At 40.2% G+C, this 27,365-nt stretch overlaps 1 protein-coding gene across 1 annotated transcript; it reads right to left on the bottom strand.

Moving 5' to 3' along the window:
* Positions 1 to 16,690: 16,690 nt before the first annotated feature.
* Positions 16,691 to 26,130, bottom strand: LOC129402446 (skin secretory protein xP2-like). Its single transcript, XM_055129048.1, has 4 exons — positions 25,991 to 26,130; positions 25,295 to 25,324; positions 22,151 to 22,657; positions 16,691 to 16,933 (listed from the first exon to the last, which is right to left on the bottom strand). The coding sequence occupies exons 1-4, from the start codon at positions 26,046 to 26,048 to the stop codon at positions 16,890 to 16,892; spliced, it is 639 nt and encodes a 212-aa protein (XP_054985023.1). The 5' UTR covers positions 26,049 to 26,130; the 3' UTR covers positions 16,691 to 16,889.
* Positions 26,131 to 27,365: the final 1,235 nt, after the last annotated feature.

Here is a 27,365-nt window from a genome sequence, read left to right on the forward strand (position 1 = left end):
TAAAAAAACAATTAATATCATATAGTAGCAAAGGTTTAGAAAATAGGACAACTAAAATATTGCCTCAAAGGGAAAACACAGTAGCTGGGCCATTCTAGATGATGGTAGATTGGATACTTAAATATCAGCTATGCTACGGAGCCAGAGATAGGACAGCAGGTTCGGTGCTTGCCTTGCACAAAACTGTCTCAGGTATGATCCTTAGCACCCCAGATTATTTCCCAAGCCTGCCCAGAGTGATGACATCTTTTTTCCCCCATCCATTTATTGCAGGACACTTAGGCTGTTCCCATTCCTTGTCTGTTGTATATGATTCTATACTACCACTTAGTTTGAGACCTCACTTCCCTTTCTTCTTGTTATCTCCTGGTTTCCCTTGACATTTCTATGCTCAAGGGTCAAGGGTAATTTGGATATTCCCTTTTTTGAAATATTTCTTTCCCCTACCTGTCACTCTTTTATATGCTGAAGATAATTGAGATTATTTAGTATTTGACTCACTTCACTTAACTTGATATTCTCCTGTTCTATCCAAGTTGCAGAAAACTCATGATTTTATCATTACTTGCAGTTGATAGTATTCCATTGTGAATATACAACAAACTTTTATTATATATTAATCAGCTCTTGAGTACCTGATGCTATTCCATATCCTAATTATTATGCTGGGTGCTTCAATAATTTATTTGAGTTCTTATCAATTAGATTAGTTGTCTATGTTTTAATAAGGTGTTTTTTGCTGAGGTTTTTTTCAGCTTCTTCACTTAAAAATTTGTCATTTCTTATATGACTCTGCATTTGTGTTAATCTATTAAATGAAACACATTCCTTCCCTGGTCTTAAGATACTGCACATGCACAGACTCAGACATTTTGTTCAATCTACCCTAGATTTTTATTGTATCTTAAATCTTAATGATTGTTCAAGCACCTTAATTTATTCTGGATTTGTTTCCATTTTAAGAATACACTAACATCGATCAGTGTTGTGAGGGACAATATCCCCATTATCACCAAGTTTCAGGCCGACCTCTTGTGGCAGTTAATAGATAATGCAAGCATATACATTCTTGTGTATCATAAACCCCGATGGCCATCAGATCAAGACACATTTATGTCTACAATTCTTGGGTGTTAGTCTCCCACTCTGTTATTCTATATACCATAGATGAGTGCAGTCTTTCTATGTCTGTCTCTCTCTTTCTGACTCATTTCACTCAGCATGAAACTTTTCATGCCGATCCACTTAAATACAAAATTCATGACCTCCTTTTTTCTGACAGCTGCATAGTATTCCATTGTATAGATGTACCAAAGTTTCCTCAACCAGTCATCCGTTCTAGGGCATTCGGGTTTTTTCCAGATTCTGGCTATTATAAACAGTGCTGCGATGAACATACATGTGCAGATGTCGTTTCGATTATACTTTTTTGCCTCTCTGGGATATATTCCCAGCAGTGGTATTGCTGGGTCAAATGGGAGCTCAATATCCAATTTTTTGAGAATCGTCCATATTGTTTTCCAGAAGGGCTGAACCAGTCAGCATTCCCACCAGCAGTGTAGAAGGGTCCCTTTCTCCCCACATCCTCTCCAACAGCGGTTGCTTTTGTTCTTTTGGATGTGTGCTAGTCTCTGTGGTGTGAGGTAAGTACCAGGAGGTTGACTCCATGGCTTGGAGGCTTGCCTCACATTCTGGGGAAAGGGCAACTCAGAGAAGGGATCACCAACTATAATGTAGTCGAAGGCCATGTGGGGGAAGGGAGTTGCGGGCTGAATGAGGGCTAGAGACTGAGCACAGTGGCCACTCAACACCTTTATTGCAAACCACAACAGCTAATTAGAGAGAGAGAACAGAAGGGAATGCCCTGCCACAGTGGCAGGGTGGGGTGGGGGGAGATGGGATTGGGGAGGGTGGGAGGGACGCTGGGTTTACTGGTGGTGGAGAATGGGCACTGGTGAAGGGATGGGTTCCCGAACTTTGTATGAGGGAAGCATAAGCACAAAAGTGTATAAATCTGTAAATGTGCCCTCACGGTGATTCACTAATAAAAAATAAATAAATTAATTAAAAAAACGTAAAAAAAAAAGACACATTTATGTGTTTACAGGCAACACTGCAAGATTGATGGCTCCAAATGTATTTATAAATTCCATTCTAGAAGGGTGCAAAGAGCTATAGCAACACCAAGAGAAATTACAAAGATGGTTTGTACCTGAGAGTACTCAGTCTCTTGAAGGCAAATCTGAAATGTATCTAGATTTTAAAAAAAAAATTTTTTTTATTAGAGAATCACTATGATGTACAAACTTATGAACTTTTGTGTTTGCATTCCACTCATACAGTGATCATTTACCCATCCCTCCACCACTGCCCATTCTCCTCCACCAATGATCCCAGTATCCCTCTTGCCTCCCCCACCCCATCCCCCACCACCTCACCCTGCCTCTGCGGCAGGGCATTCTCTTTTGTTCTCTCTCCTTTTGGGTGTTGTAGTTTGCAATAGAGTTATTGAGTGGCCTTTATGTTTGCTCTATAGTCTACTTTCAGTTCGCATCTTCCAACCAACAGATGTTTTTACAAGAAGACTAAGAAAATATTTTAGGTTAGTGTCTGTGTTGTGTCTTGAAGCTGGTAGCCTACCAAGAACTGTCTTCTGATTGCTCAGTACTTTGGAATCTAGGAATGAGAACCTCTCTGCTTCCAGATCCTGGCCGAGTATTCTCTCTGAGTGTACTGTGAGTCCCTTCGAGTATCAGGAAGGCATGTGGAGAGCAAAGAGGCTTTGTACACACAGGTTCCAGCAAGGCATTGGGATAGTGTTTAGCCAGGAAGTCCCCAGAAGTAGCAAGGAAGCTAGAGAAGGCAGTGACCACCCATCCCCACTAGATTTGCTAAGACACAAGGGACTTGCTACTATGAGGCATGCCAACTGGCCTCCAAAAGTAAGTAGAGTAGTTCAGTAACCACTTTAGCTAACTAGCGATAGTGTAACAAGGTACCCCATCCACTCCTTAGCCAGGTAGCTTGAGTTGGTGTCCATCTGTTCAAATTGCATAGACGTTGAGCACAAAAATCCCTCTTGCCACCCAAACAGCCCCAAAAGCCGTAAACCTCCAGAACCTCCAGAGCCCAATAGCTGCCATGCTCATGGCAAATCTTCACAGGTTCAGGACAAGTCTCACCCAGGAGAATAAATCTGCTGAAAAACTCAGGTATGCGGATTCAGTGACCAAAATCTCTATGCCCTCGTAGAGTCAGGAATAGCACACAAGGCTCAGCCAGTAACAACATGTTTGCAGTCTCTTCTACAAGGGCTTAATGGCTCCAGGGTAAGATACAATAATCTTCACACACTTTCCTCGAAGGAGCTTTTTTGGATCATTTTTAGTGCATTATTCATAACAAGCAATACAAAATAAATTATTTAGAAGCTGCGTTGGGGGCAAGCTTGGTTGGTGGTGGGAAAATTCAAAATAATGGTGGGGGGAAGGTGTAATGGTGGTGGGATTGGTGTTGGAATATTGAATGTGATAAATTATTATGAAGAACTTTATAAAAATGAAATTTAAATTTTAAAAAACCGTTCCTAATATCTCTGGCTCTGAAACAATGGTATTGTGCAAATACTTTTCTAGCAAATACTTTTTTTTTTTTTTTTTTTTTTTTGCTTTTTGGGTCACACCCAGCGATGCTCAGAGTTTACTCCTGGCGTTGCACTCAGGAATCACTCCTGGAGGTGCTCAGGGGACCATATGGGATGCTGGGAATTGAACTCAGGTCGGCCAAGTGCAAGGCAAAAGCCCTACCCGCTGTGCTATTGCTCCAGCTCCTAAGTTTTTTTAATAGAATGGAAGCTCATACACATTTATTCTACTGCCATGGATATGTTAGTATACTCAATAATTGATGAAATTAAGATTTAGAGACAAACAACACATTAACACATGAGCATTCACTGCATCACTTTATCACTGTCATCCCGTTGCTCATCGACTTGCTCGAGCGGGCGCCAACAACGTCTCCATTGTGAGACTTGTTGTTACTGTTTTTGGCATATCAAATACACCATGGGGAACTTGCTAGGCTCTGCCGTGCGGGCAAGATGCTCTCCATAGCTTGCCAGGTTCTCCGAGAGGGACGGAGGAATCGAACCCAGGTCGGCCGCGTGCAAGGCAAACGCCCTACCCGCTGTGCTATCACTCCGGCCCTATCGAGCAAATACTTTTTAAATTAGTAAGTACCACTCATCCACATACTGTCTAGGTAATCTTCAAACTTGCTTTAATCTGAAAAGTATTGCTTTTAAACAAAAAATTTAAAACTTTTCAAAGTATAAATTTTAGATGAAAGCCCCTTTTGTTAAAGAGAATTTTCATGCTCTTCTTCATAGTTCCTTCATCATAGATTAATTTTTCATATACTGGAGGGTTTATCTCTGGGCTCCCTCAATTTTATTCCATTGGTCTGAGAGTCTCTCTTTATTCCAGTATCACTGTCTTGATTTTATAAATGTATCGAATGGGGGCTGGAGTGATAGCACAGTGGGTAGGGCATTTGCCTTGCACACAGCTGACCCGAGTTTAATTCCCAGCATCCCACATGGTTACTCCTGAGCACCACCAGGAGTAATTCCTGCGTGCAGAGCCAGGAGTAAACCCTGTGCATCACCGTGTGTGACCCCAAAAGCAAAACAAACAAATGAAAAAAAAAATTATGTATATATAAATTTATCATATGATTTAATCTCAGAAAATAAAATACCTTCCATACTTTTTATTCAGAATTGCTTTTGTTATTAGGGGAGTTTTATGAATCCATATAAATTTTAGAAGTGTTATTCAAAGTTCTTGAAAACTGTAATAAGAATTTTTATGGGCATTATGGACCTTTTTTTTAAATGTCAATTCTTCTGTTCTGTGAACGGGATAATTTTCTAATTCCCTGGTGTCCTCTTTTGTTTCTGTCAGAAATGACTTATTTTCATTGCATGAGTCTTTCCATTTCTTTGTTATGTTGATTCCTAGGTATGTGAAACGTCTTTTTATGTCTGTCTTGCTTGATACATTGTTCTCATATGGAAATGCAGCTAATTTTTGTGTATTGATTTTGTAACCTATTAACTTGCTAATTTGGTTTATAGTTCAATGGTTTTGTTTTTGCTTCATTGTGTGGTGTCTTTAGGGTTTCCTAGGTATATTGTCATGTTATCTGAAATGCTACACAAATTTTCCTTCCAATATAGATCCTATTGATTTGTTTTTCTTGACCAATTAATTACTATTGCAAGGACTTCCCCAAACAATATTGATTAATACCAGAGAAAGTTAATATTCTTCTTGCTTATTAGCATGATCTAAAAACCAGGATGGCAAGTTCCACAGTTTAATCAATGTCATTGGTTGCCTCAATTCACACAAGCCTCAGAATTTTGACAGATGAAACTAGACCTTGAGTATTGGGTAGCAACTTCAAGCACTCTTCAGTTACCATATGAATACAACAGTGGTTATGCTTTGCATTTTATTCCTCTGAGAAAGCAATCATTGCCTTATGTATTAATTTGGGCTGGAGCGATAGCACAGTGTGTAGGGCGTTTGCCTTGCACTCGGCCAAACTGGGTTCGATTCCTCCATCCCTCTCGGAGAACCCAGCAAGCTATGGAGAGCATCTTGCCCGCACGGCAGAGCCTAGCAAGTTCCCCATGGTGTATTCGATATGCCAAAAACAGTAACAACAAGTCTCACAATGGAGACGTTGTTGGTGCCCGCTCGAGCAAGTTGATGAGCAACGGGATGACAGTGATAAAGTGATGCAGTGAATGCTCATGTGTTAATGTGTTGTTTGTCTCTAAATCTTAATTTCATCAATTATTGAGTATACTAACATATCCATGGCAGTAGAATAAATGTGTATGAGCTTCCATTCTATTAAAAAAAACTTAGGAGCTGGAGCAATAGCACAGCGGGTAGGGCTTTTGCCTTGCACTTGGCCGACCTGAGTTCAATTCCCAGCATCCCATATGGTCCCCTGAGCACCTCCAGGAGTGATTCCTGAGTGCAACACCAGGAGTAAACTCTGAGCATCGCTGGGTGTGACCAAAAAGGCAAAAAACAAAACAAACAACAAAAAAAAACCTTAAAAAATTTCTTTTTTTTGGGTCACACCCAGCCGACCTCAAGGCTTATTTTTGGCTTGTGCTCAGGGATCATTCCTGGGCATGCTTGGGAATCATATGTGTTGCCAGGCACTGAACTCAGGCGGTCCAAATTCCAGACAAACATGCTACCCACTGTACTATCCAGTCTCCATTCTGTGAAATTGCTTGTACCCCAGCAACTGTAGTTGATCAGATATTGAGTATATCTAAAAGGCTAAAAACCAATATCTCTTTCTTTTTAATAACGTAAATTAGCATCACTCTAAAGTATAATTAAAGTGAAATATTGTCTTTCCACTCATGTTCATACTTAATGTAATACTTTTTAAAAAATGAATAAAATATATAAGTACCCCATTCTTGAAATTATATCACACGGAATCATGGATCTACTCTACTTTATTTTTTTATGTTTTTTTTAAATTGTTTTATTGAGTCACCATGTGGAAAGTTACAAAGTTTTCAGGTTTAAGTCTCAGTTATACAAAGTTCGAACACCCATCCCTTCACCAGTGCACATATTCCACCACCAAGAATCGCAGTATAGCTCCACCCCGTCCCCCTACACCCCTAGCCTCCCCACACCCCTAGCCCTCCCCACTACCCCTAGCCCCCCCTTGCCTGTGTAACTGACAAATTTCACTTTACTTTCACTTTGATTGCATTCAATAGGATCTACTCTATTTTATAGAGAGAAATGCTGAAAGAGAATTGTTTATAATAGAACAATATTTATTATGGAAAAATTTTACAATGTCGAAATTAAAATGTGAATGTTACAATTTTTCCAAAGGGCCTCTGGTTATACTGTTAATTCTTTGGTGGTTTCTATGAGCACTAACATTCTTGGCATCAACAAACCTAGATTTTCATTTGATGGATCCTGTTTGGTGCCCACTGCCATCAAAAGTCAGGATGTAGAATCCAGTAGTCAGAATTTTACTCTCTTGAACTCTTTTTTCATTTTGTTTTATTTTTTGTTTTTTTGGGTCACACCCAGCGATGCACAGGGGTCACTGGCTCTGCACTCAGGAATTACCCCTGGCGGTGCTCAGGGGACCATATGGGATGCTGGGAATTGAACCCGGTTGCAAGGCAAACACCCTACCCACTGTGCTATCGCTCCAGCCCCTTTCTTGAACTCTTTACCTATTTGATGGTCCTTATTTTTCAGTTAATCATTATGAGGCTCTTAATATTTTTGCTTCTGGTTCAGTTTATACCTTTCTGCTCTGAAATAACTGAAAATTCATAACTGACAAAAACAGTTGGAGAATGAGTATATAAGAAGATACAGGCTCGCCACCAAGATGTGATTCCCGGGGGCCGCAAGTGTGCAACCTCACCGCAGCTGTACGAACATGACTCCAGAGGCCAGCTAAACTACTTTTGATACCGGCAGCTCCTTGCAGAATGTCTCCAGACTGAGAACTAAGCCACGGCCCCATGCTTGCCCAGGAGGGGAAAGGTTTCTCTCTCTCTCTCTCTCTCTCTCTCTCTCTCTCTCTCTCTCTCTCTCTCTCTCTCTCTCTCTCTCTCTCTCTCTCTCTCATTTGCTTACTAATGGGGAACCTGAAGAGATTCATTCAACACTTCCTTGATGGAAGTAATATATTACTGTATATTTTTCATCAGTAAAAAAATATACAGTAATACCAGTGAAGAAGTGAAGAGAGAGAACACATCTTCTTGGCCTAAGGAGTTAGCTCTGAGGACATTACCTGCACGCACAAGTCCCCCAGTTTGACCTCCAGTACTGCATGACCCTGACGCGCCACTGCATACATCCAGAGAGTCATGAGATACTCCTCTCTCCTGCTAGCATGTATTAAGATGCTTTTAAGATTGTAAATAGATCTCTTTCACAAACAGTCTAGGTGTTTATCAAACTATTGCCATTAGCCATGATCCCAGGACCAGTAAGAATGAATTTAAGACTTTATCATTTTAAAAGACTTTTATACCTCTTTTGGTCATATGGACAAAAGCTCGCCACAACTGCTTGTCCTATTTTAGGGAGCCATTTTCCAGTGTGGGTTCTAAGACTGTGATTCCCACCATGGGGCACGAATGCCTTGGGCCCCCAGAATTCCCAGACAAATTAGATTCTTCCTAATTATACTTCACTACTATGCTTGGGATGTTGGGAGATGGTTTCTCACACATCTCTCACACCTGTCTTGATGTTCTCCTTTAATACCTATGCAATAATAAAACCAAAGCCCATAGGCTGCTAAAACAGGAACCAAGCCCTGATAAGACCTGGGATGGGACCCTGAGATGCTGCCCACCCCTTCCACCCCACTTATTAAGCTCCTTAATGGCCATGGTCCCAGAGACACACAAACAAATCTAGGAACTGAGTAGCTCTTGGCAAAAATCTCTCCAGACCTAATTATTAAATTTTAGAATTCCAAGATTGCGTGGCCACTAGTGGCCTCGTGACATCATATGCTATTGATAACCAGCAATAGAAAACAAATTGTCTAATGTTGCCTCTTCTGGGGCCGGAGCAATAGCACATCGGGTAGGGCGTTTGCCTTGCACGCGGCCGACCCGAGTTCGATCCCCGGCATCCCATATGGTCCCCCAAGCACTGCCAGGAGTAATTCCTGAGTGCAAAACCAGGAGTAACCCCTGAGCATCGCTGGGTGTGACCCAAAAAGCAAAAAAAAAAAAAAAAAAAAAACTAATGTTGCCTCTTCTGCAGGTCTGAGTGTTGGGGGGCAGGGAAATTCCAAATAGTAATGTTGCAACTGGCATCAAAATATTGAATGTAATCAAAGTAGAGAGAGTAATGTAGAAATTTTATTTGCCACATAGGTGGGTAGGGATGGAATGGGGGATATACAGGGGTTATATCCCTGTATATGTACAAGTTCACTGTATCACTGTATCACTGTCATCCCGTTGCTCATTGATTTGCTTGAGTGGGCACCAGTAACATCTCCAATTTGAGACTTGTTACTGTCTTTAACATATCAAATACACCACAGGTAGCTTATCAGGCTCTGCCATGAAGGCAAGATACTCTTGGTAGCTTGCTGGGGTCTCTGAAAGGGGCGGAGAAATCGAACCCAGGTCGACTATGTGCAAGGCGAACACCCTACCGCTGCACTATCGCTCCAGCCCATATACAAATTGCTGTTGGAAAATGTGCACTGGTGAAGGGATGGGTATTTGATCATTGTATGACTGAGACTCAAACACAAAAGCTTTGCAACTGTTCTCACGGTGATTCAATAAATAGCACTGTTGTCCCATTGTTCACCGATTTGCTTGAGTGGGCACCAGTAACGTCTCCATTGTGAGATTTGTTGTTACTGTTTTTGGCATATCAAATATAGCATGGGGAGCTTGCCAGGCTCTACCGTGTAGGCGAGATACTCTCGGTAGCTTGCCTGGCTCTTTCAGAGGGGCAGAGGAATCGAACCCCGGTCGGCCACATGCAAGGCAAATGTCTTACCCATTGTGCTATAGTATATATATATATACACATATATATATATATATATATATATATATATATATATAACACCTTGTGAGCAGAAGGATTAAGCCCTGATAAGACCGTGACCTGGCATAGGCACAGACAGACCCAGAGAAACACAGACCCAAGAAGCCTGGACTCTCGCCAGCAGCAGCTCCAGCAGAAACAAAGGCCAGGAAAGGAATTTCAAAGACCATTCACTGCTCTTAACTCTACCCTTTGGCGACCTCACTAGCACCTGAGTCTTAGCTAGGTAGAAAAAAGCCCCACAGGGGCCGGAGCGATAGCATAGCGGGTAGGGCGTTTGCCTTGCACGCGGCCGACCCGGGTTCGATCCCCGGCATCCCATATGGTCCCCCAAGCACCGCCAGGGGTGATTCCTGAGTGCAAAGCCAGGAGTAACCCCTGAGCATTGCTGGGTGTGACCCAAAAAAAAAGCAAAAAAAAAAAGAAAAAAGCCCCACATCCAGCAGTGGGCAGCTTGGAAGAAACCCTATTAAAGCCAACTTGGAACAAAGAGACCTGCTCCTATGCTGCCTGTGCCCATGCCCTGCCGCTGAGCACATGTGTTGTCTGAGCACATGTGTTGCCTGCATCTCCCCTGTTGAGTTGGGTACTCTCATACTTTCATATCTAATGCCGGACTGTGTACTGAGATGTGTACTGGGGCTCCCTCTCCATTCTGTTTTTGAATCCCCACCATTAAAAACAAAAAATCATTCCTGTAAACCAATACAAGATACTTCACAATGAACTTTGTTACACTGTGGACTGACAGCATAAAACAAAACAAAACAAACAAACAAAAAAAACACGTGTCTTAAAAACAGGAAAAGAACAATCCAGTGACAAAAATAAGCTCACAGCTCCCTCTAGAGGCTCACTGAAGAGGTTACAACTCCTTTATTTCAGTAGTGCCATGTTGCTTCCTGAGCACCGCCCGGAGTAATTCTTGAGAAAAGAGCCAGGAGTAACCCCTGAGCTTTGCCCGTTGTGGCCCAAAAGCAACAACAGCAACAAAGAGGGACAGAAAGCTATTAGAAGTTATTATGAAATTAGCACTGGATGTCAGCAAGGTTGACTGTAATGCTGATTGGACAGAAGTCACTAAAACGTTTCATTTGAAAAGAGATAAATAAGTGGGGCTGGAGAGATAGTACAGAAGGCTGCATTGGCCTTGCACGTGACCAGCCCTGGTTAGAGCGGTAGCTTGCTGGGCTCTCTGAGAGGGACAGAGGAATCGAACCTGAGTCGGCCGTGTGCAAGGCAAACATTCTACCCTCTGTGCTATCACTCCAGCTAGTATTCTTTTTAAATGCCGTGATTTTTAAAAAATTTTCATTTTGTATTGTTTCTTGCCAGCAGCAAATACTGTCAACATTTAGCCCCTCACTTATGCCCAGACAGTCTGAGCTATAACCCTTGCTGAAAAAACTCCTTTGTTCTCTTTGAGCTCTTTTATATTTAAAATTTATTTATTTAAAATTCATTTTTATTTAGAATAAGACCATAGGTCTAGTGTTTTAAAGTTGTGATATTATATTTTCAGGCTGGAGCGATAGCACAGTGGGTAAAGCATTTGCCTTGCACATGGCCGACCTGGGTTTGATTCCTCCATCCCTCTCAGAGAGCTCGACAAGCTACCGAGAGTATCTTGCCCACATGGTAGAGCCTGGCAAGCTACCCGTGGTGTATTTGATATGCCAAAAACAGCAACAACAAGTCTCACAATGGAGACGTTACTGGTGCCTGCTCAAGCAATGGATGAACAATGATACGACAGTAATACAGTGCTTACCCTCTAGCTATAAAAATGTAGATATGAGATCAAATTTCTCTGTAGTTTATTTCTCTAAGAAAGCAATTATACATATAGAATTTACTTATTTTTAGAGTATCCTTGATTAGTTTTACTTTAAGGGATTATTAAAAGGAAAAACAGTTTACTACTCAGCTTTATAAAAACATGAGTTAGATAAAAGGCAATTGCTTCCTAAAATGTTCATAATCGCTAATCCCTAAGTAGACGAAAATAATAAATAAAAGAATGGACATATTCACCTAAATGTAACCAGAACAAGAAAGTATTATAGTTATTGGAGGGAGTTGTGGTTGCAAACATAGGGACTTGGCTTACCATTTTTATAATGTATACAATAACATTGATATTTTATAAAAATATTAATGAATTTTTATCATCATCATCCTGTTGGTCACTGATTTTTCTCGAGTGGTCTTAGTAACATGGCCATTCATCCTAACCCTGAGATTTTAGCACCCTCTCTTTACTCATCCTTCCCAACAGTACCACATTGGAGGTTCTTTCAGGGTCAGCTGAATGAAACCCATCATTGTTACTGGTTTTGGCATATGAATACACCATGGGGAGTTTGTCAGGCTCTCCCATAGGAGCAGGAAAATCTCGTAGTTTGCCAGGTTCTCCGAGAAGGAGAACTAGGCTATAAGATGTCTTATAGTGCTTCGGCCGTGCACTTCCCGGAGCTTGGTTTATAGTCTCTGGATGTTGGCCGTTGATAGGATTACAAAGCGCAGGGGGCAGCTTCTGGGTGTGACTGCGTAGCTACTGGAAAATGGGAGATCTGGGTGGAAGGGGCCCAGTCCCCATCCAAGAAGGCTTGGCGATCTCAGCCCTGGGTCCCACACATCTGGGTTCCTCTGCCGGTTCCTTCATCCATGAGGCTCATCCAAATGTGTGGAGAGAGGCCTTGAGCATGGCTGTGGCTGGGTTTTGGAGGTCTTCGGCTTTAGGGGCTCTGCTCGGGGTGGGGAGAGAAACTCAACCCACCCCTCCGAGGGGCCTCAGTGAAGACAGCCAGGTGTGGGGCAAGAAGTGAATTTTCATACTTTCTAAAATTATTTTTCAATGTACAATATAGTATAATATGTCATATTAATATACATTAACAATGCAAGCAAGTTATGAATCATAACTCTACCGAATAATAGAATAAAATCAGAATATTTGAGACACAATTACTCAAATAATATTATGTCCAAAAATTAACTTGAGAAACTATGTGCTTCTACTAACTGATTTCTCAAAACTTTGTGGTAAAATGTGTAAAAGTATTATTCAATCATAACAAATCAACGGTTTTGTAAGAGTTTCAAAACTTTGAATTTTCCATTATGCTAAACTAGCAAGCATTCTCAAAGATTGTAATCTCGGCTGAGCCTCACCCACAGTGAACCCCCAGAAAACCCAAGTATGCGGGACTTTGTGACTGAGAACTCTGGGTTCAATGGGACTGGGAGCGGAGATCCTTTGCCGTCTCCCCGACTCCAGCAACTCAGCAGTCATACCCATTAAGCCACCCCTAGTTGGTGCCAGATAATCTCGTCATCAACCACCATCTAGATGGAATGTCCTTCTCTCCGGGAAGGGAGTATAACATGATGCTCACCATAAGCATGCTGCCGGACCCAGGCCAGGCTGTTTCACTCGGGATGCCCCAGAGGTTGGCGGGTGAGAATATACCCCATCCAAGGGACTCAACCCCAGCAGCTGAAAACCTCCAGAACTCAACAGCTACCACACTCACAGCTGCTCTCCACACACTCAGGAAGAGCCTCACCCATGAGTGAACCTTTTCTTGGACCACAAGACACTTCATAGGACACACTCTACCCATACTCCAAAAGTACACCCAAGGACAGGAGATACAAGGGCACCACATTTGATGGGATTCAAAGTAGGAGACAACCAGCCTTACAGGGAAATATATTATTTTGGTTCTGCTTTGGGGCAGGGAGTGGGGTTTGGGATAGAAACACCCAAAATATGATGGTGGGAAGGTTTAATGGTGGTGAAATTGGTATTTGAATATTAAATGTAATCAAATATTGCAAACTACTTTATAAAATTTTAAAATTTTTCAAAAAGATTGTAATCATCCATACTATCATAGATTTTATTGCAGTAAGTGATTTTGTTTGTGGTTTTTAAGTTTTTATAGTCAACAGGCAAAAATAAAAACACCAACAATCCAATACTTTATTTCAGCTTCATGTCCCAATTGAAATTTTAAGAAAAGAATCAAAGTTTTCAAAAAAGAACCAAAAAATTTTTATAAGAATTAGAAGTTTTTAAAATTTTTTTTAATTTTAGACACCATGATAAAATTTAACTTTTAACAGGAGTCATGACCTAACTCATTAGTTACTTATGTGTGTTTTGGCATGTTCACAAGGTGTTTTTTCATCTTGGCTGAAGGCAAATTTTATTATTTTTTCTTTAATTTTTGCAACAGTATTATATATTATCACATAGAAGACCTTGCCACAGGGCTACACTGTAGTCTATATTAAGAAAGAAGCAACAACACAATATGCATTATTGATTACATATCCCAGGTTCCTACGATTATACTTAAACCCCTAAGGTAAAAATACATCTTTGTTGTGGAGTATAGAATAACATCACATGAGGCTGACACCCAAGGACAGTAGATACAAGGGCCAGGGGGATTGCCCCTTAGCTGGAAGCCTGCTTCATGAGCAGAGGGGAGAAGGCAGATGGAATAGAGAAGCAATCACTAAGAAAATGATGGGTAGAGGAATCAGTCAGGATGGGAGATGCATGCCGAAAGTAGATAATGGACCAAACATGATGACCTCTCAGTGTCTGTGTTGCAAGCCATAATGCCCAAAAGTAGAGAGAGAGTATGGGGAATATTGTCTGCCATAGATGCAGGGGGAGGGTGGGAAAGGGGGGATATACCGGGGATATTGGTGGTAGGGAATGTGCACTGGTGGAGGGATGGGTGTTTGATCATTGTGAGATTGTAACCCAAACATGAAAGCTTGTAACTATCTCATGATGATTCAATAAAATTAAAAAAAAAGAAAATACATCTTTGATAACAGATTTGTCTGAGGGGATGCTGATATACTTGTCCTCTTTGAAAGACAAGATTATCAAGGCGAAGGCCTAAGGTACAATAGACAAAAATGAGTATTGCCCTTACATCTGTCTATTCCTCTGTGGGTCATCAACTCTGGTCCTATGCAGGCAAACTCAATTAATTAAAGATACTAAAGGAAATTTTCAAGAACTAGTTCAATAATCATCTGCCTTTCCAAGTAGTAGTTATTCCAACAGATTTCTTAAAACAGAACTTCCATTGGCTCTGAAGAGATAAAGTCCAACTATAAACAAAAAAATAACTAAATAAACAAATCCATAAAAAAACTAAATTCTGAAACATGCTGCAAAGGTGCTCCAGAAAAAGGAGAGGAAGCAGCTGCCACTGTGCTCTGCTCTGCTCCTCAGGCCTGGCCCTGCCGTTCCCAGCTGGAGAACAGGGCTCTGGTCAGGCTCCAGAATGTGGGCCGTGCCTTTCCATTTCCAGTACCTCTCCCAGAGGATTGCTGCAGCCGGTCACCACAGTATCCTCTGTGAGAGGCTGGTATTCAAGTAATGGAGGCTCCTCAGAATCTTGAAATCCTATGCTCCCTGCCCCATGGTGCATTGCTGCCCAGGCACACACATGTCCAAAGGTCCCCAGGGACCAAATGATGCTTCACTATCCTTCTTTCATCCCTCCACCATCACCTTCAGCTTCTCACTGTTTTACTAGGACAGTGAAGACTCCGAGCACTGAGTCAGAGACCTCTGGGGAGTCAGTTCTGCACAGTGAGCCCCCTGGAAATCCATGCACACCCATCTCACTTAACCTGTGGTGCTTCCTAAACAGTCAACTCATCGAGTGTAGTTGAAACATTCCATGGATATATCTTGTTTGGTCTTTTCTAGCTTTCTATCTTGTGTCCAAATCATTTAAAGGAAATGTCCAAATAATTTGAAGGAAAAAAGATTTAGCAAGAATTAAATGTCAAGCTCTGTTATAAAATAACCTAGCGAACGGCATGTTTCTCTTGTTGAATTTTACTTATGCAAGATCTCAGGGCATTTCATTTTACTGTTTCTGTTGTTTGGGTTTTAGTTTTTAATGCAGTGCTAGGAATCAAACTCAGGGCCTCACAGTTAGATTGTTTTCTACCATGTAGCCACATCCACTCAGTTCCCACTCAAGCAATTTTAAATGTTTTCATTCAATGAATGTATAAAAACTCATGAAAAGTAAACTTAGTGGATTCCCACAGTGAAAAATACCAATATTGTGATCTGCTCACATTTAATATCTATCCCATATATGCTTTCAACCCATCTGAAAGCACCATGAACACAGCAGTAATTATGAAAGTTGGGTTTATTAGTCAGCAAGTAGGGGCAGCATACACCTGCAGAGAGTATCTTCGTATATACCAAAGTGGAAGTTTTAGTATTATATGTACAGGTTTTTGTATTGTGGAATGTAGTCATATGGGAAGTTTAAGGAATCCCATTTCTATCTAGATTGAAGGTAGACAGGAAACATGAGTATCATTATGGTTGAGTATCTTGAAGAACAGACTAGAGTAAGGTTACTGCTATAATGTTTAAGGGAGCAGCAATCTCTCCTTACAAAGAGAGGGTACTTGCTATATTTATAATCTGAACACTAACATAGGTTTTGTTGATACTGAGCATAATTATGAATTGTCAGTTTTTATATCACTTGATTATAGTCACTCAGTGATCCGATGTAATGGTATTTTATAAAATGTTTGTGAGTCAATAAATGTGAACAGCCAATAAGAGACCACCGTTTCCTAGTTATGGGGAGATCCAGGTCAGTCTCTATAAAATCCAAGTGCAGATGCACCAGGATAGTTCCCATAAACAGGAAGTATTTTCCTTTCTCACCTACTAATTCTCTGTAGACATAAACATGATTTAGTATCTATATACTATAGGTATCAGTGGAATCCAAACTAACTTGTATCTTGCAAATGCTGGTTATTGTATTTATGTGAAAGTAATATCTAGTCTCAAAGTTATTATCCATGTTGGTAATGTATCATGTCACATTTTAAAATGCGTGTCCCATTTTTAATATGTCTGATTTTTAAATATTAATATGTAACTAGGTCACTTACTAGTTGAAAAACCAGGAAACACTAGGTAAAATTCAAGTATCTGCAAATTGTATAGGTTTATTAAAGCATTAACTTACCAACCTCAACCCTAAAAATAAATAGTACTTTTGTATTGCTCACAATCATTTTTATTTGAAAATAGATAATTGATTACAGATCAAAGAATTGGTACCAGTTATATTAGCTAAGATATATAAAGACATTTTTCAGGCTAGTAGATCACTTGAAGAAGCTCCCACTTCAGAAAAAACGTGGTATTTTCTTTAAAATTGTGTCTGCTATACCTGCAAGAGGAAAAATTGTCCAGTGAGTTCTATGGTGAATGTGGCTTTATTTTTTGAAAGAAATCTATTTTTTGAAATAAATCTAGTAAAGGTAAAATTTTACTGCAATAAGTGGAATCCAAAGAAAAATGTGATTTTCATCTCCGGTGAAAAAACAACTAACTTCTTTTCAAAGAGTTGGAATATGAATCTCTGGGTGGCATCCTAGGAAACTAATGGGGAAAACATGTAGAAATCTACTGTGTTGAATGAGAGAACACAAAAAACTCAAACAATTTCCAACAGCTCAGTAAATTCCCTGAAAATTAATTTAATGAGACCATTATAAGAATGTTTAATGGGTCAAAGAAATGATGACACAAATAGTCAACAAAGCATGATAAAAAAACTCAATAGAAGCTCTGACCAACAGAATAACAGCAGCTGGAGGGAAAAAAATCAAGGCACTCAAAAATGAGATGAAAGAAACTGGAAACAACAGAAGGTGACAAAGGGTCTGAAAAGAAATGAAAAACATGTCAGGATGAGTTCAAGAAAAAAAAATATATAAGAATCACAGTAGTCCCTGAAGAACAGAAAGGCGAATTCAATGAAGAAACTATGGTTAAAGATATTATAGATAAGAATTTCCCAGAATAGAAATATGGGCCACCAAATCCAATAGTACGAAAGGGTTCAACGAAAATAGATTTATATAGGAAATCTCCAAGACAAATTGTACTCGTTATGACAAAATTCAAGATAGAGATAGAATACTGAAGATGGAACGATCAAAAAAAGGAACTTACATACAAGTGAAATCCTGTAAGATTCACAGGATTCATAGCAGATCTATCACATGAGACTCTATGAGCCAGAAGAGAATGGAGGGTATGGTACAAAAACTCAACTAAATGAACATCTCACCAAGAATACTCTATCCAGATAGATTATCATTTAGTTTTGAAAGGATTCAAATAATAATAATACAAGGATTCATGGACAGGCAACAGCTTTGGGTATTGGTAAACTTGAGGCCCGTCTTGCAATAAGAATAGAAGAAACCTTGAAAGGCAAGACTTGACCACTTGGCTCTGAGGACGGTATTTATTCATGGAGCCTGGGGTTGCCCTCTGCTAGATTAAGAAAGGTTTGTTTAGACCTATCCGGTTAAGGGGTTTTATACATTTTCAATATGAATTAAAACATTCACTTATATTGAATGTTATACATCTGGCTATGATTTTTATTTTACACACATAGAGATACTTATTACAATTCTTTACAAATTAATGCAGATATTTAAGCAGTATCTATAAAGTAATATTTTATAAAATGAAGGCAGTATTCCCTCTGAAGATAAAACACAGTTATACACATCTATTGGCCTATTCAGAATATTCCCCATAATTTTTAAATTTAGAAAAATGTTTAATAAAATGATGGCTGGAGGAACCATTTGGGATGGGACATGTGTACCGAAAGTAGATAATGGACCAAACATGATGACCTCTCAGTGTCTGTGTTGCAAGCTATAATGCCCAAAAGTAGAGAGTATGAGGAATATTGTCTACCATAGAGGCAGGGGGAGAGTGAGAAAGGGGGTGTATACCGAGGATATTGGTGGTGGGGAATGTGCACTGATGGAGGGATAGGTGTTTGATCATTGTGAGATTGTAACCCAAACATGAAAGCTTGTAACTATCTCACGGTGATTCAATAAAATTTAAAAATTTTTAAAACTTAAATAAAATAAAAGAATGATGTCTAATTCCTTTCCATAAAGAAAAATTATTTATTAATAAAGAAAAATTATCTCTTCACTCTTAATAAATTTTACATTTATAGAATTTATCTACTTCATGCAAATCCTAAAATGTATGAGTGCAGAATCATGCATGATATTGATTTTTAAATTTGTATACCTGTGAAAACATAATTTTGGGGAAAAAATTACATCTTTTACTTCATCCCTTCTTTATTCACCTATGTAAGTAGTTGTCATCATCTCCACAATTTAAACAAACAAACAAACAAAAACCAGATATTTACTCTATATAGTATGGGAAAAAACAAACAGTCAAAGTCATCAGAACTGAAGAAGGCAACTAAGATAGAGAAGGAACCATTATGCCAAAGAGAGTTAGAAATGATCACTGTGGACAAGAACTGAGGGCTGAAAATAGGTAAAGGGACAAACATGATAAACTTTCAGTACCTGTGTTGCAAACCATGATGCCAAAAAGAAGAGACAGACAGACAGACAGACAGGAGAAAAGTGTCTGTCATCAAGGAAAGGAAGGAAACTGGGGACATTGGTAGTGGGAAATGTACACTGGTGAAGGGATGGGTAATGGAACATTTTATGACTGAAACTCAATCATGAACAACTTTGTAACTATGCTTCTCACAGTAATCTAAGAAAAAGAAAATGAAAAAGAAAAAGAAAGAAATGAAAGCTATATCCATGTCTCATATATTACACAAAGGTCAACTCAAAGTGCATCAAATACCCTGAGATCAGACCTGAATCTGTAAAGTACACTGAAAAAACTACTAGCAGAATGCACCAAGACCTAAACCTTCAGCCATATTATGCCATTGGAAAAGGCTATGAAATCAAATCTAAACAAAGGACTACACCAAACTTAAAAGTTTCTGTAAAGCGAAAGAAACATGGATTAAAAGTACAAGACAGCTGAGTGGGAAAAAATATTTGCACTCAGCACATCAGATGAAGGATTGATATATATAGATATCTATATATTGATATATATAGATATATAGAGATATATATATTTATCTTATATAAAATATATAAGGATTGATATATATAGATATATATTGATATATATATAGAGAGAGAATATATAAAGTACTTCTAAAGATTAAACCAAAAATCTAAAAAATATATAAAAATGAGATGAGGGCATGAACAGACATTCTAAGAGGAAGACAAGTGAATGGCCAATACAGGTACATGGAAAAATGCTCACCATCACTTATCACCAGGGAAATCCAATCAAGACAACAAGAGATATCATCTTACATCAGTCAGAATGGCACATATCAAAAATACTGGGAAGAACCTGTGTTGGCGAGATGTCATGAAAAAGAAATTCTCACCCACTGCTGGTGAGAATGTTATCAGGCCCAACTTCCATGGAAAGTAGTATGGAATGTTCTCAGTAAATTCAGAATTGAGCTTCCATATGACCCAGGAATTCTACTTTTGGATATCCATCCTCAGAACAGAAAAACATTCATTCAAAAGATTGTGTGAGCACATTAGATTTGAAATCAATTTAGAGGTCCAATGAAGAACTAGTGAATCATAAAGAAGTAGTTTAAATACACAATGTAAGGAATGATAAAATCATGCAATTCATGGCAGCATGAATGGAACTGGAACATAAAACAAACATTTCATTTATGTTAAATGAAATAAGCCGGAAGAGAAAAAATAAACACAGGATGATACCACTTATGTGTGGTAGTTAGAACAACTAGTTGAAAAAAATTAATGGCTTAAGGTTCCAGAGTATAGGGAGGATAAAGAAAGAAACTAAGTGGTGGGGGAGGAGGGGCAAGGAAGGGTGGGGAGAGAAGAGACAGAAAAGAAGCAGCAGGGGACAGGGGGCAAGGGGATTCGAGCACATCAGTGGCATTAAGGAATAATAGAGTTAAATATTCAAACAGAGTCAACAACACTAAAATCATAAGACCCAAAATTTAACAACCTACCTTTCAAAAGATGCCTGTGAAGATGGCAGGCTGGTGGGGGGAGGGGTAGAAATGGGGGGGCAACAAGGTGGAGATGTATTGGAGGGAAGTTGACATTGTCCGTATGATCAGTGCTGGAACACTGTAGGTCTAAAATATTTGATGTCTAACAGGATGGATAAATGATTTAAGAATAGTAAGATGTGTTTCTTACTCTAATCTCTGGGATCTTTCAGGAACACTGAAAATACTCAAAGGATCTCCAACCTGCTAGTAATGCCATGAATAATTCTCAAAATTTTCTGTCTCATAGCGGCCTCATTGCAGTACACTTTTCTAGTTCTGGGTATATATTACCAGAAAACAAAGGAACTTTCTAAAAGTGTGTGAATAGTTGGCTGGTCACATGGATGCACATACTTTGTTATTTCTAATGATATTCTACTATGAAACCTACTTTGAATCAGATTTTCTCTTGGTTCTAACTGTAATATTAAGAAATCTTGAGTTACTGACTCGGTCTAACTCAACAATTGCCTCTTTTCTTTGTACTGGTAACTAAAGAAATAAATAAAATTTCTGACTTCACGTTCCCGGTGATTAATGAACAAAGTAACTCCTTATTCTCTCCTAATCAGTCACTGAGAAAGAAAGAAATGTCCGTAGACTGTCCCAAAGACTCCACATTGTAGCTTTAGGTTTGAAAGGAAAAAATGATTTGAACTCAAACTCCTTCATTAACTAAGCAATGTAGGCAAAATTCTTACGCAAATAGCCACAACCTCCAGTCTCTGCTGATGTCTGTTAACTTGATATCTACTAGCTTGATTCCTTTCCTTTCCTTCCCTCCTTTCCTTTCCTTTCCTCCTTTCCTTTCCTTTCCTTTCCTTTCCTTTCCTTTCCTTTCCTTTCCTTTCCTTTCCTTTCCTTTCCTTTCCTTTCCTTTTTCCCTTTTCTTTTCTTTTTTCTTCTTTTTTCTTTTTGTTTTGTTCACGGGGCTGGAGCGATAGCACAGCGGTTGGGCGTTCGCCTTTCACCCAGCCGACCCGAGTTCGATTCCTCCGCCCCTCTCGGAGAGCCCGGCAAGCTACCGAGAGTATTGAGCCCGCGCTGCAGAGCCTGGCATGCTACCCGTGCTGTATTGGATATGCCAAAAACAGTAACAATAAGTCTCTCAATGAGACCCGCGGGATGACAGTGATTCCAGTGATTTGTTCACGGGTCCCACCAGGCAATTAACTCAGGGGCTTTGAACTCTGAATTGGCTCTGAACTCAGGAATTACTCCTGGTGGTGCTCAGGAGACCATATGGGATGGTCAGTTGCATGCAAGGCAAGTGCTCTATCCCCGGTACTGTCTCTCCAGCCCCCTTTAACTTGATTTCTAAAGGCAGAGGGAATAGCAAAATAGTGAAAAATGATACGTATTTTCTGTCGTGGCTTTTTCATCCCAAAATGCAGTTGATATTAGAATAGGGAAAATTGGGATTATAAGGTCGATGAAAAGAGGACTTACCTGAAATGATAGGAAACAAAGTCTTCTTTTTAGTAGTACTGGCTGAAGTAGTTGTGGTGGTAGAAGTCGCAGAAGTAGTAGCAGCGGCGGCGGGGGCGGCTGTGGTGGCATCAGCGGCGGCGGGGGCGGCTGTGGTGGCATCAGCGGCGGCGGGGGCGGCTGTGGTATCAGCGGCGGCGGGGGCGGCTGTGGTGGCATCAGCGGCGGCGGGGGCGGGTGTGGCATCAGCGGCGGCGGGGGCGGGTGTGGCATCAGCGGCGGCGGGGGCGGCTGTGGTGGCATCAGCGGCGGCGGGGGCGGGTGTGGCATCAGCGGCGGCGGGGGCGGGTGTGGCATCAGCGGCGGCGGGGGCGGCTGTGGTGGCATCAGCGGCGGCGGGGGCGGCTGTGGTGGCATCAGCGGCGGCGGGGGCTGGTGCGGCATCATCACCTGTAGTGTCACTGCCTGTAGTGCCATCAGAGGCCGCAGTGTCCTCCGGGGCCGTGTTAGTTGCACCGGCATCAGGGGCTATCCCGGGAGAGTCAGGGCAGAAGAATGCGTTAGTGTGATCAGAGTGACACCAGAAAGTAGAAAGAAAACTTTCCGTGAAAGGTACTTAATTCTATCCTTAAGGAATACACTTTCCACAACCCATTTGGATGTACAATTCCCTATTTTAATTCCTCCTCAAAACATCATCGATTCTGTCATCTCTTTTAACCTGACTGCCTATTGTTCTTTCATATAAGTATGCCAACAAATCATGACCTTAGAGACATAGAATTTGTTATATCCCTCCAAGTCTAGGACACTGATAGAAAATATACTTTTTTACTCAGGGGTGGGCACCAAAAAAAAAAAAAAAACATTTCTACAATTTTTCATGTTTACAGGGACTGCTGCTTGGAAATAATAAGGAAATTCCTACTGGACCAACATGCTGGTGTTTTCCCACAGAATGTTACACTGAATAGTCCATTGAATTGTGAACAGAATTGAAAAGTAAATCCTAGAGGGGAAAAAAGCAAGAGCAAGAAGAAAAAGTAAGTGTACGTAGAAAAGTATGTCTCCTTATTTTTCTTTAGGTTCTGACCTGGAGTCCTATGTTTCCTGCCTTTTTTGCCAATGATTACAGCATATATTACAGCAGAAATTTTGAGAACCACAGTCAACATACTGTGAGAATCTGGTTTCATTAAAACAACAATGAAATTGAACAAATACCCAATGATAACTACATTCAAAGGGAAAGTGTAAGACTTAGAAGTATCACTCTAATGTTTTATACTACAGATATTAACCAATAACAGGACCCAACCCACATTTTTAAATCTGCCTCAAAATCTTGGCTACATATCTGTAGCCAGGATTTTCATAGACAGCCACACTGTCTCAGGAAATGAAATATTTTTAATTAGACCTTATATTTTGGATAGGATAGATTACGCATTGTGTGAGTTCTAACAAGACCCAGTACCTTTATGTACAAGACCAAGAAGACACAGTTCCCATTGTGTAGAATAAATACTGAAATTTTCATATTGCCTACATGGACATAGCATATACAGAGCAAAGAACACAATGTATTATAGAGGAGACAAAGAATAAATAAGCACTTTGGTCCAAAACCTTGATTTTCAGTCTTAAAATAAGACACAAAACCATCACAAGAGCAAACTCTGCGACCTTGCCTCATTTTACCCCATTTTTATGCCCTATTTGCCTTGAATTCTCTATGATACTTGTATGTTCACTTTTTTTTTTGGCTTTTTGGGTCACACCTGGAAATGCTCAAGGTTGATTCCTGGCTCTGCACGCAGGAATCACTCCTGGCGGTGCTCGGGAGACCATATGAGATGCTGGGAATCAAACCCGGGTCAGCCACGTGCAAGGCAAACACCCTACCCACTGTACTATCGCTCCAGCTCCTGTATGTTCACTTTTATGTAACTTTTAGAAATTTTTGACACCTCTTTCTTCGTTCTGGGACAAACTAGTCTTTCATGCACACAGTGGTCATGCTTTCTTTCATTTATGGTAACAAAGAAAATTTCATATGCATCTCCCAAATCCTCACGCTCCAGTTGGACACATTGTCCTATAAATGATCAGTCTAAAATATAAATCATGTCAGAGACTTTACAGTTCTACAATAAGGTGTAAGAAGTGAGCCCATTTCTATATTCATAATAGATTTTAGAATATGTGCATAAGGAATATACTTTTTCTGAACTTTTTTTTAGGTTTCATTGTAAAACATTCCTCATGTTAATTTGGTATACAGCTGAGATGGAAAACAGTCATTGCAGGAAGTAACTATATACAGTAACAAATATATACTCACTAGAGTATACATACTAGAGTATGTGTATATATATATGTATACATACATATATACATATATATCATACGAATCATGAAATCCCATTAATCATCAATTTCTCGAGCAGGCTCAGTAACCTCTCCATTCACCCTATCCCTGAGATTTTAGAAGCCTCTTTCCACTCGGCCTTCCTAATGATGCCTCATTGGAGGCTCTTTCAGGGTCAGGGGAATGAGATCCAGCTTGTTACTGGCTTTAGCATATGAATATACCATGGGAAGCTTGCAAGGCTGTCCCATGTGGGCAGGAAACGCTCCGTAGCTTGCTAGTTTCTCCCAGAGGGAGAAGTAGCTTATAAGATATCGCTTCTGGGAGCTTGCTTTTTAGTCTCTGGATGTTGGCTGTTGATGGGATTTCACACACATGGGTTCTTCTGCCAGTACCTTCATGCGTGAGGCTTGTCCGAATGTGTGGAGTTCGGCCTTGAGCATGGCTGTGAGCATATGTATATATATATATATATATATATTTATATTTATATATATGTGTGTGTATATATATATATATATATATATATACACCTTTTGGAGAACCCGGCAAGCTACCAAGAGTATCCCACCTGCACGGACAGAGCCTGGCAAGCTACCCATGGCGCATTCGATATGCCAAAAACAGTAATGATAGGTCTCATTCCCCTGAACCTGAAAGAGCCTCCAATTGTTGGGAAAGACAAGTAAGAAGAGACTGCTAAAATCTCAGGGCTGGGAGGAATAGAGATGTTACTGGTGCCTGCTCAAGTAAATCAACGAACAACGGAATGACAGTGATACAGTGATACTTACCAGGAGCAGATGGGTCTTGTGCTGCATCCTCTGAAAAAGACAGAAAAATAAGAAGTAGATGACAATTTGGTAAATAGTGGCAAAAAACGCATAATACTGAAGCTTTAATAATTACAAAACCTGTGGTGTCACATTGAAGAGAAAAAGATGTACGTTAATATGCAATCCAAAAAATTACACATATACAACATGCACAGACATACATGGTCATTTCTTTCCTAAAGATTTTTTAATTGTTTTTTGAGGGACCACACCCTGTAATGCTCAGGGATTAATTCTGGCTCTGTGCTCAGAGATTACCTCTATCATGACATGGGGGTTGTTATGGGACACTGGGAAGCAAACCCAGGTGAGCCACATGCAAAGCAAATACCTGCCTGCTGTACTATGTCTTCGGTGCCCCTTGAAAAGAACTTCTGGTTACCATTGAAGCATATTAACAAACATTAATACTAGTATTGGATTCTAAGATCAGAACTGAACAAAGATCCATCTTAACTAAGGAAAGCTTACGAATAGACTCAACTCTAACTTCAAAGACCAGTTAGTGTTGTCAGAGTAGGTAAGGAGTGGAAAAAGTAGAAGGCAGCTTCTAGGTTCCCCATCCCTGATAGTCTCAAAGAATTAATATCCGGAGTACTGTTTCCACAACAAGAACATGTCCTACTCTAATCTTCAGGTCAAAAGCTTACTTACGGCCAGAGACCAAGAATGCAGACACTGCCATCAGTACGAGGAACCCTAGGAACTTCATGGTGGTAAGCTAGAGAAAGAAGAAAGAAGAGATAAGTAAAGCTTCAGAGCTTCACAGGAAATGAGACTGCCTCCAAAATTCCTGGTATTAAATAGGCAGAGGGCACCAATCAGCTGTCAGATTAAAATCCATGTTAGATAGCAGGAAATATTGATATAAACAGCCAGAGGCCCTTTAGAAAGATCATAACATTAACCGCTTAATTCTGGCACAATTTATCTTCTAAGCTTCCTCTTGCTTTGTTGGATATAATGACAACATGGTTATTGGCTCTCCTGACAAGCTGGAGAAGCCCCATACTAGCCTTCTTGACTTAACTCAATGCTTCAATGCTTCTTTTAAACACATTTCAAATAGTAAGACTATAGAGTATTCTCCACTATGCTTCCTATAAAAGGAAATATTCAGAATAGAACTTACTGACCGAGGAACTATTCTCTGGAACTCAGGTGTGCATTGTTTAGTTCATGGCCTGATTCAAACATATAAAACCTGAATCTTTTTTTGAACACTCCATGTGGTACTCCACTCACTGCCAGGAGTGCCTCCTGACTGCAGATCCAGGAAAAATCCCTATGCATTGCTGGGTGTAGCCCAAACCTCTCTGCCCCCAAATGGCATCTGTTACAGAACTCTGCAGTTTTCCAATAAGTCTTACATGATATGATCTCTCTATATATAACCATTATCTTTCATACATACTTAAGTGGAGAGTGTATAACCTAAATCTCAACTGAATTGAATTATAAGAAATATATTTTTAATATAATCTTAAAAATTAGATGATGAGGGGCTGGAGTGATAGCACAGTGGGTAGGGCATTTGCCTTGCATGCGGCCGACCCAGGTTGGATTCCCAGCATCCCACATGGTCCCCTGAGAACTACCGGAGTGATTTCTGAGTGCAGAGCCAGGAGTAACCCCTGAGCATCGCTGGGTGTGACCCAAAAAGAGAAAAAAAAAGAGATGATGAGGACTGGGGATGTAGCTCAACAGTGGAACACTTACCCTGCATATATAATAGCCCAGGTTTCAATCCCTGGCACTAAAAATATTTTTAATTAAAAATGAGGCTATTTTTCTTTTTTTTTTTTTTGCTTTTTTTGGGTCACACCCGGCGATGCACAGGAGTTACTCCTGGTTCTACACTCAGGAATTACTCCTGGCGGTGCTCAGGGGACCATATGGGATGCTGGGATTCGAACCCGGGTCGGCCGTGTGCAAGGCAAACGCCCTACCCGCTGTGCTATCGCTCCAGCCCCGAGGCTATTTTTCTAAATTAGGATAGAAATGTATTCTTTGTATTCACAGTATACCT

Source organism: Sorex araneus, chromosome 2 (genome assembly GCF_027595985.1).
Source record: "Sorex araneus isolate mSorAra2 chromosome 2, mSorAra2.pri, whole genome shotgun sequence".
In the NCBI taxonomy this organism is placed as follows: domain Eukaryota; kingdom Metazoa; phylum Chordata; class Mammalia; order Eulipotyphla; family Soricidae; genus Sorex; species Sorex araneus.

Bases quoted from the DNA above. Each gene is read 5' to 3' on its own strand.
- LOC129402446 (XM_055129048.1), bottom strand. From the start codon at position 26,048: ATGAAGTTCCTAGGGTTCCTCGTACTGATGGCAGTGTCTGCATTCTTG. The intron at 25,325-25,990 runs GTAAGTAAGCTT...TGTCTTTTTCAG, and splicing joins TGCATTCTTGGTCTCTGGCC to AGGATGCAGCACAAGACCCA. The intron at 16,934-22,150 runs GTAAGTCCTCTT...TTCCTCTTGCAG, and splicing joins TTTGTTTCCTATCATTTCAG to GTATAGCAGACACAATTTTA.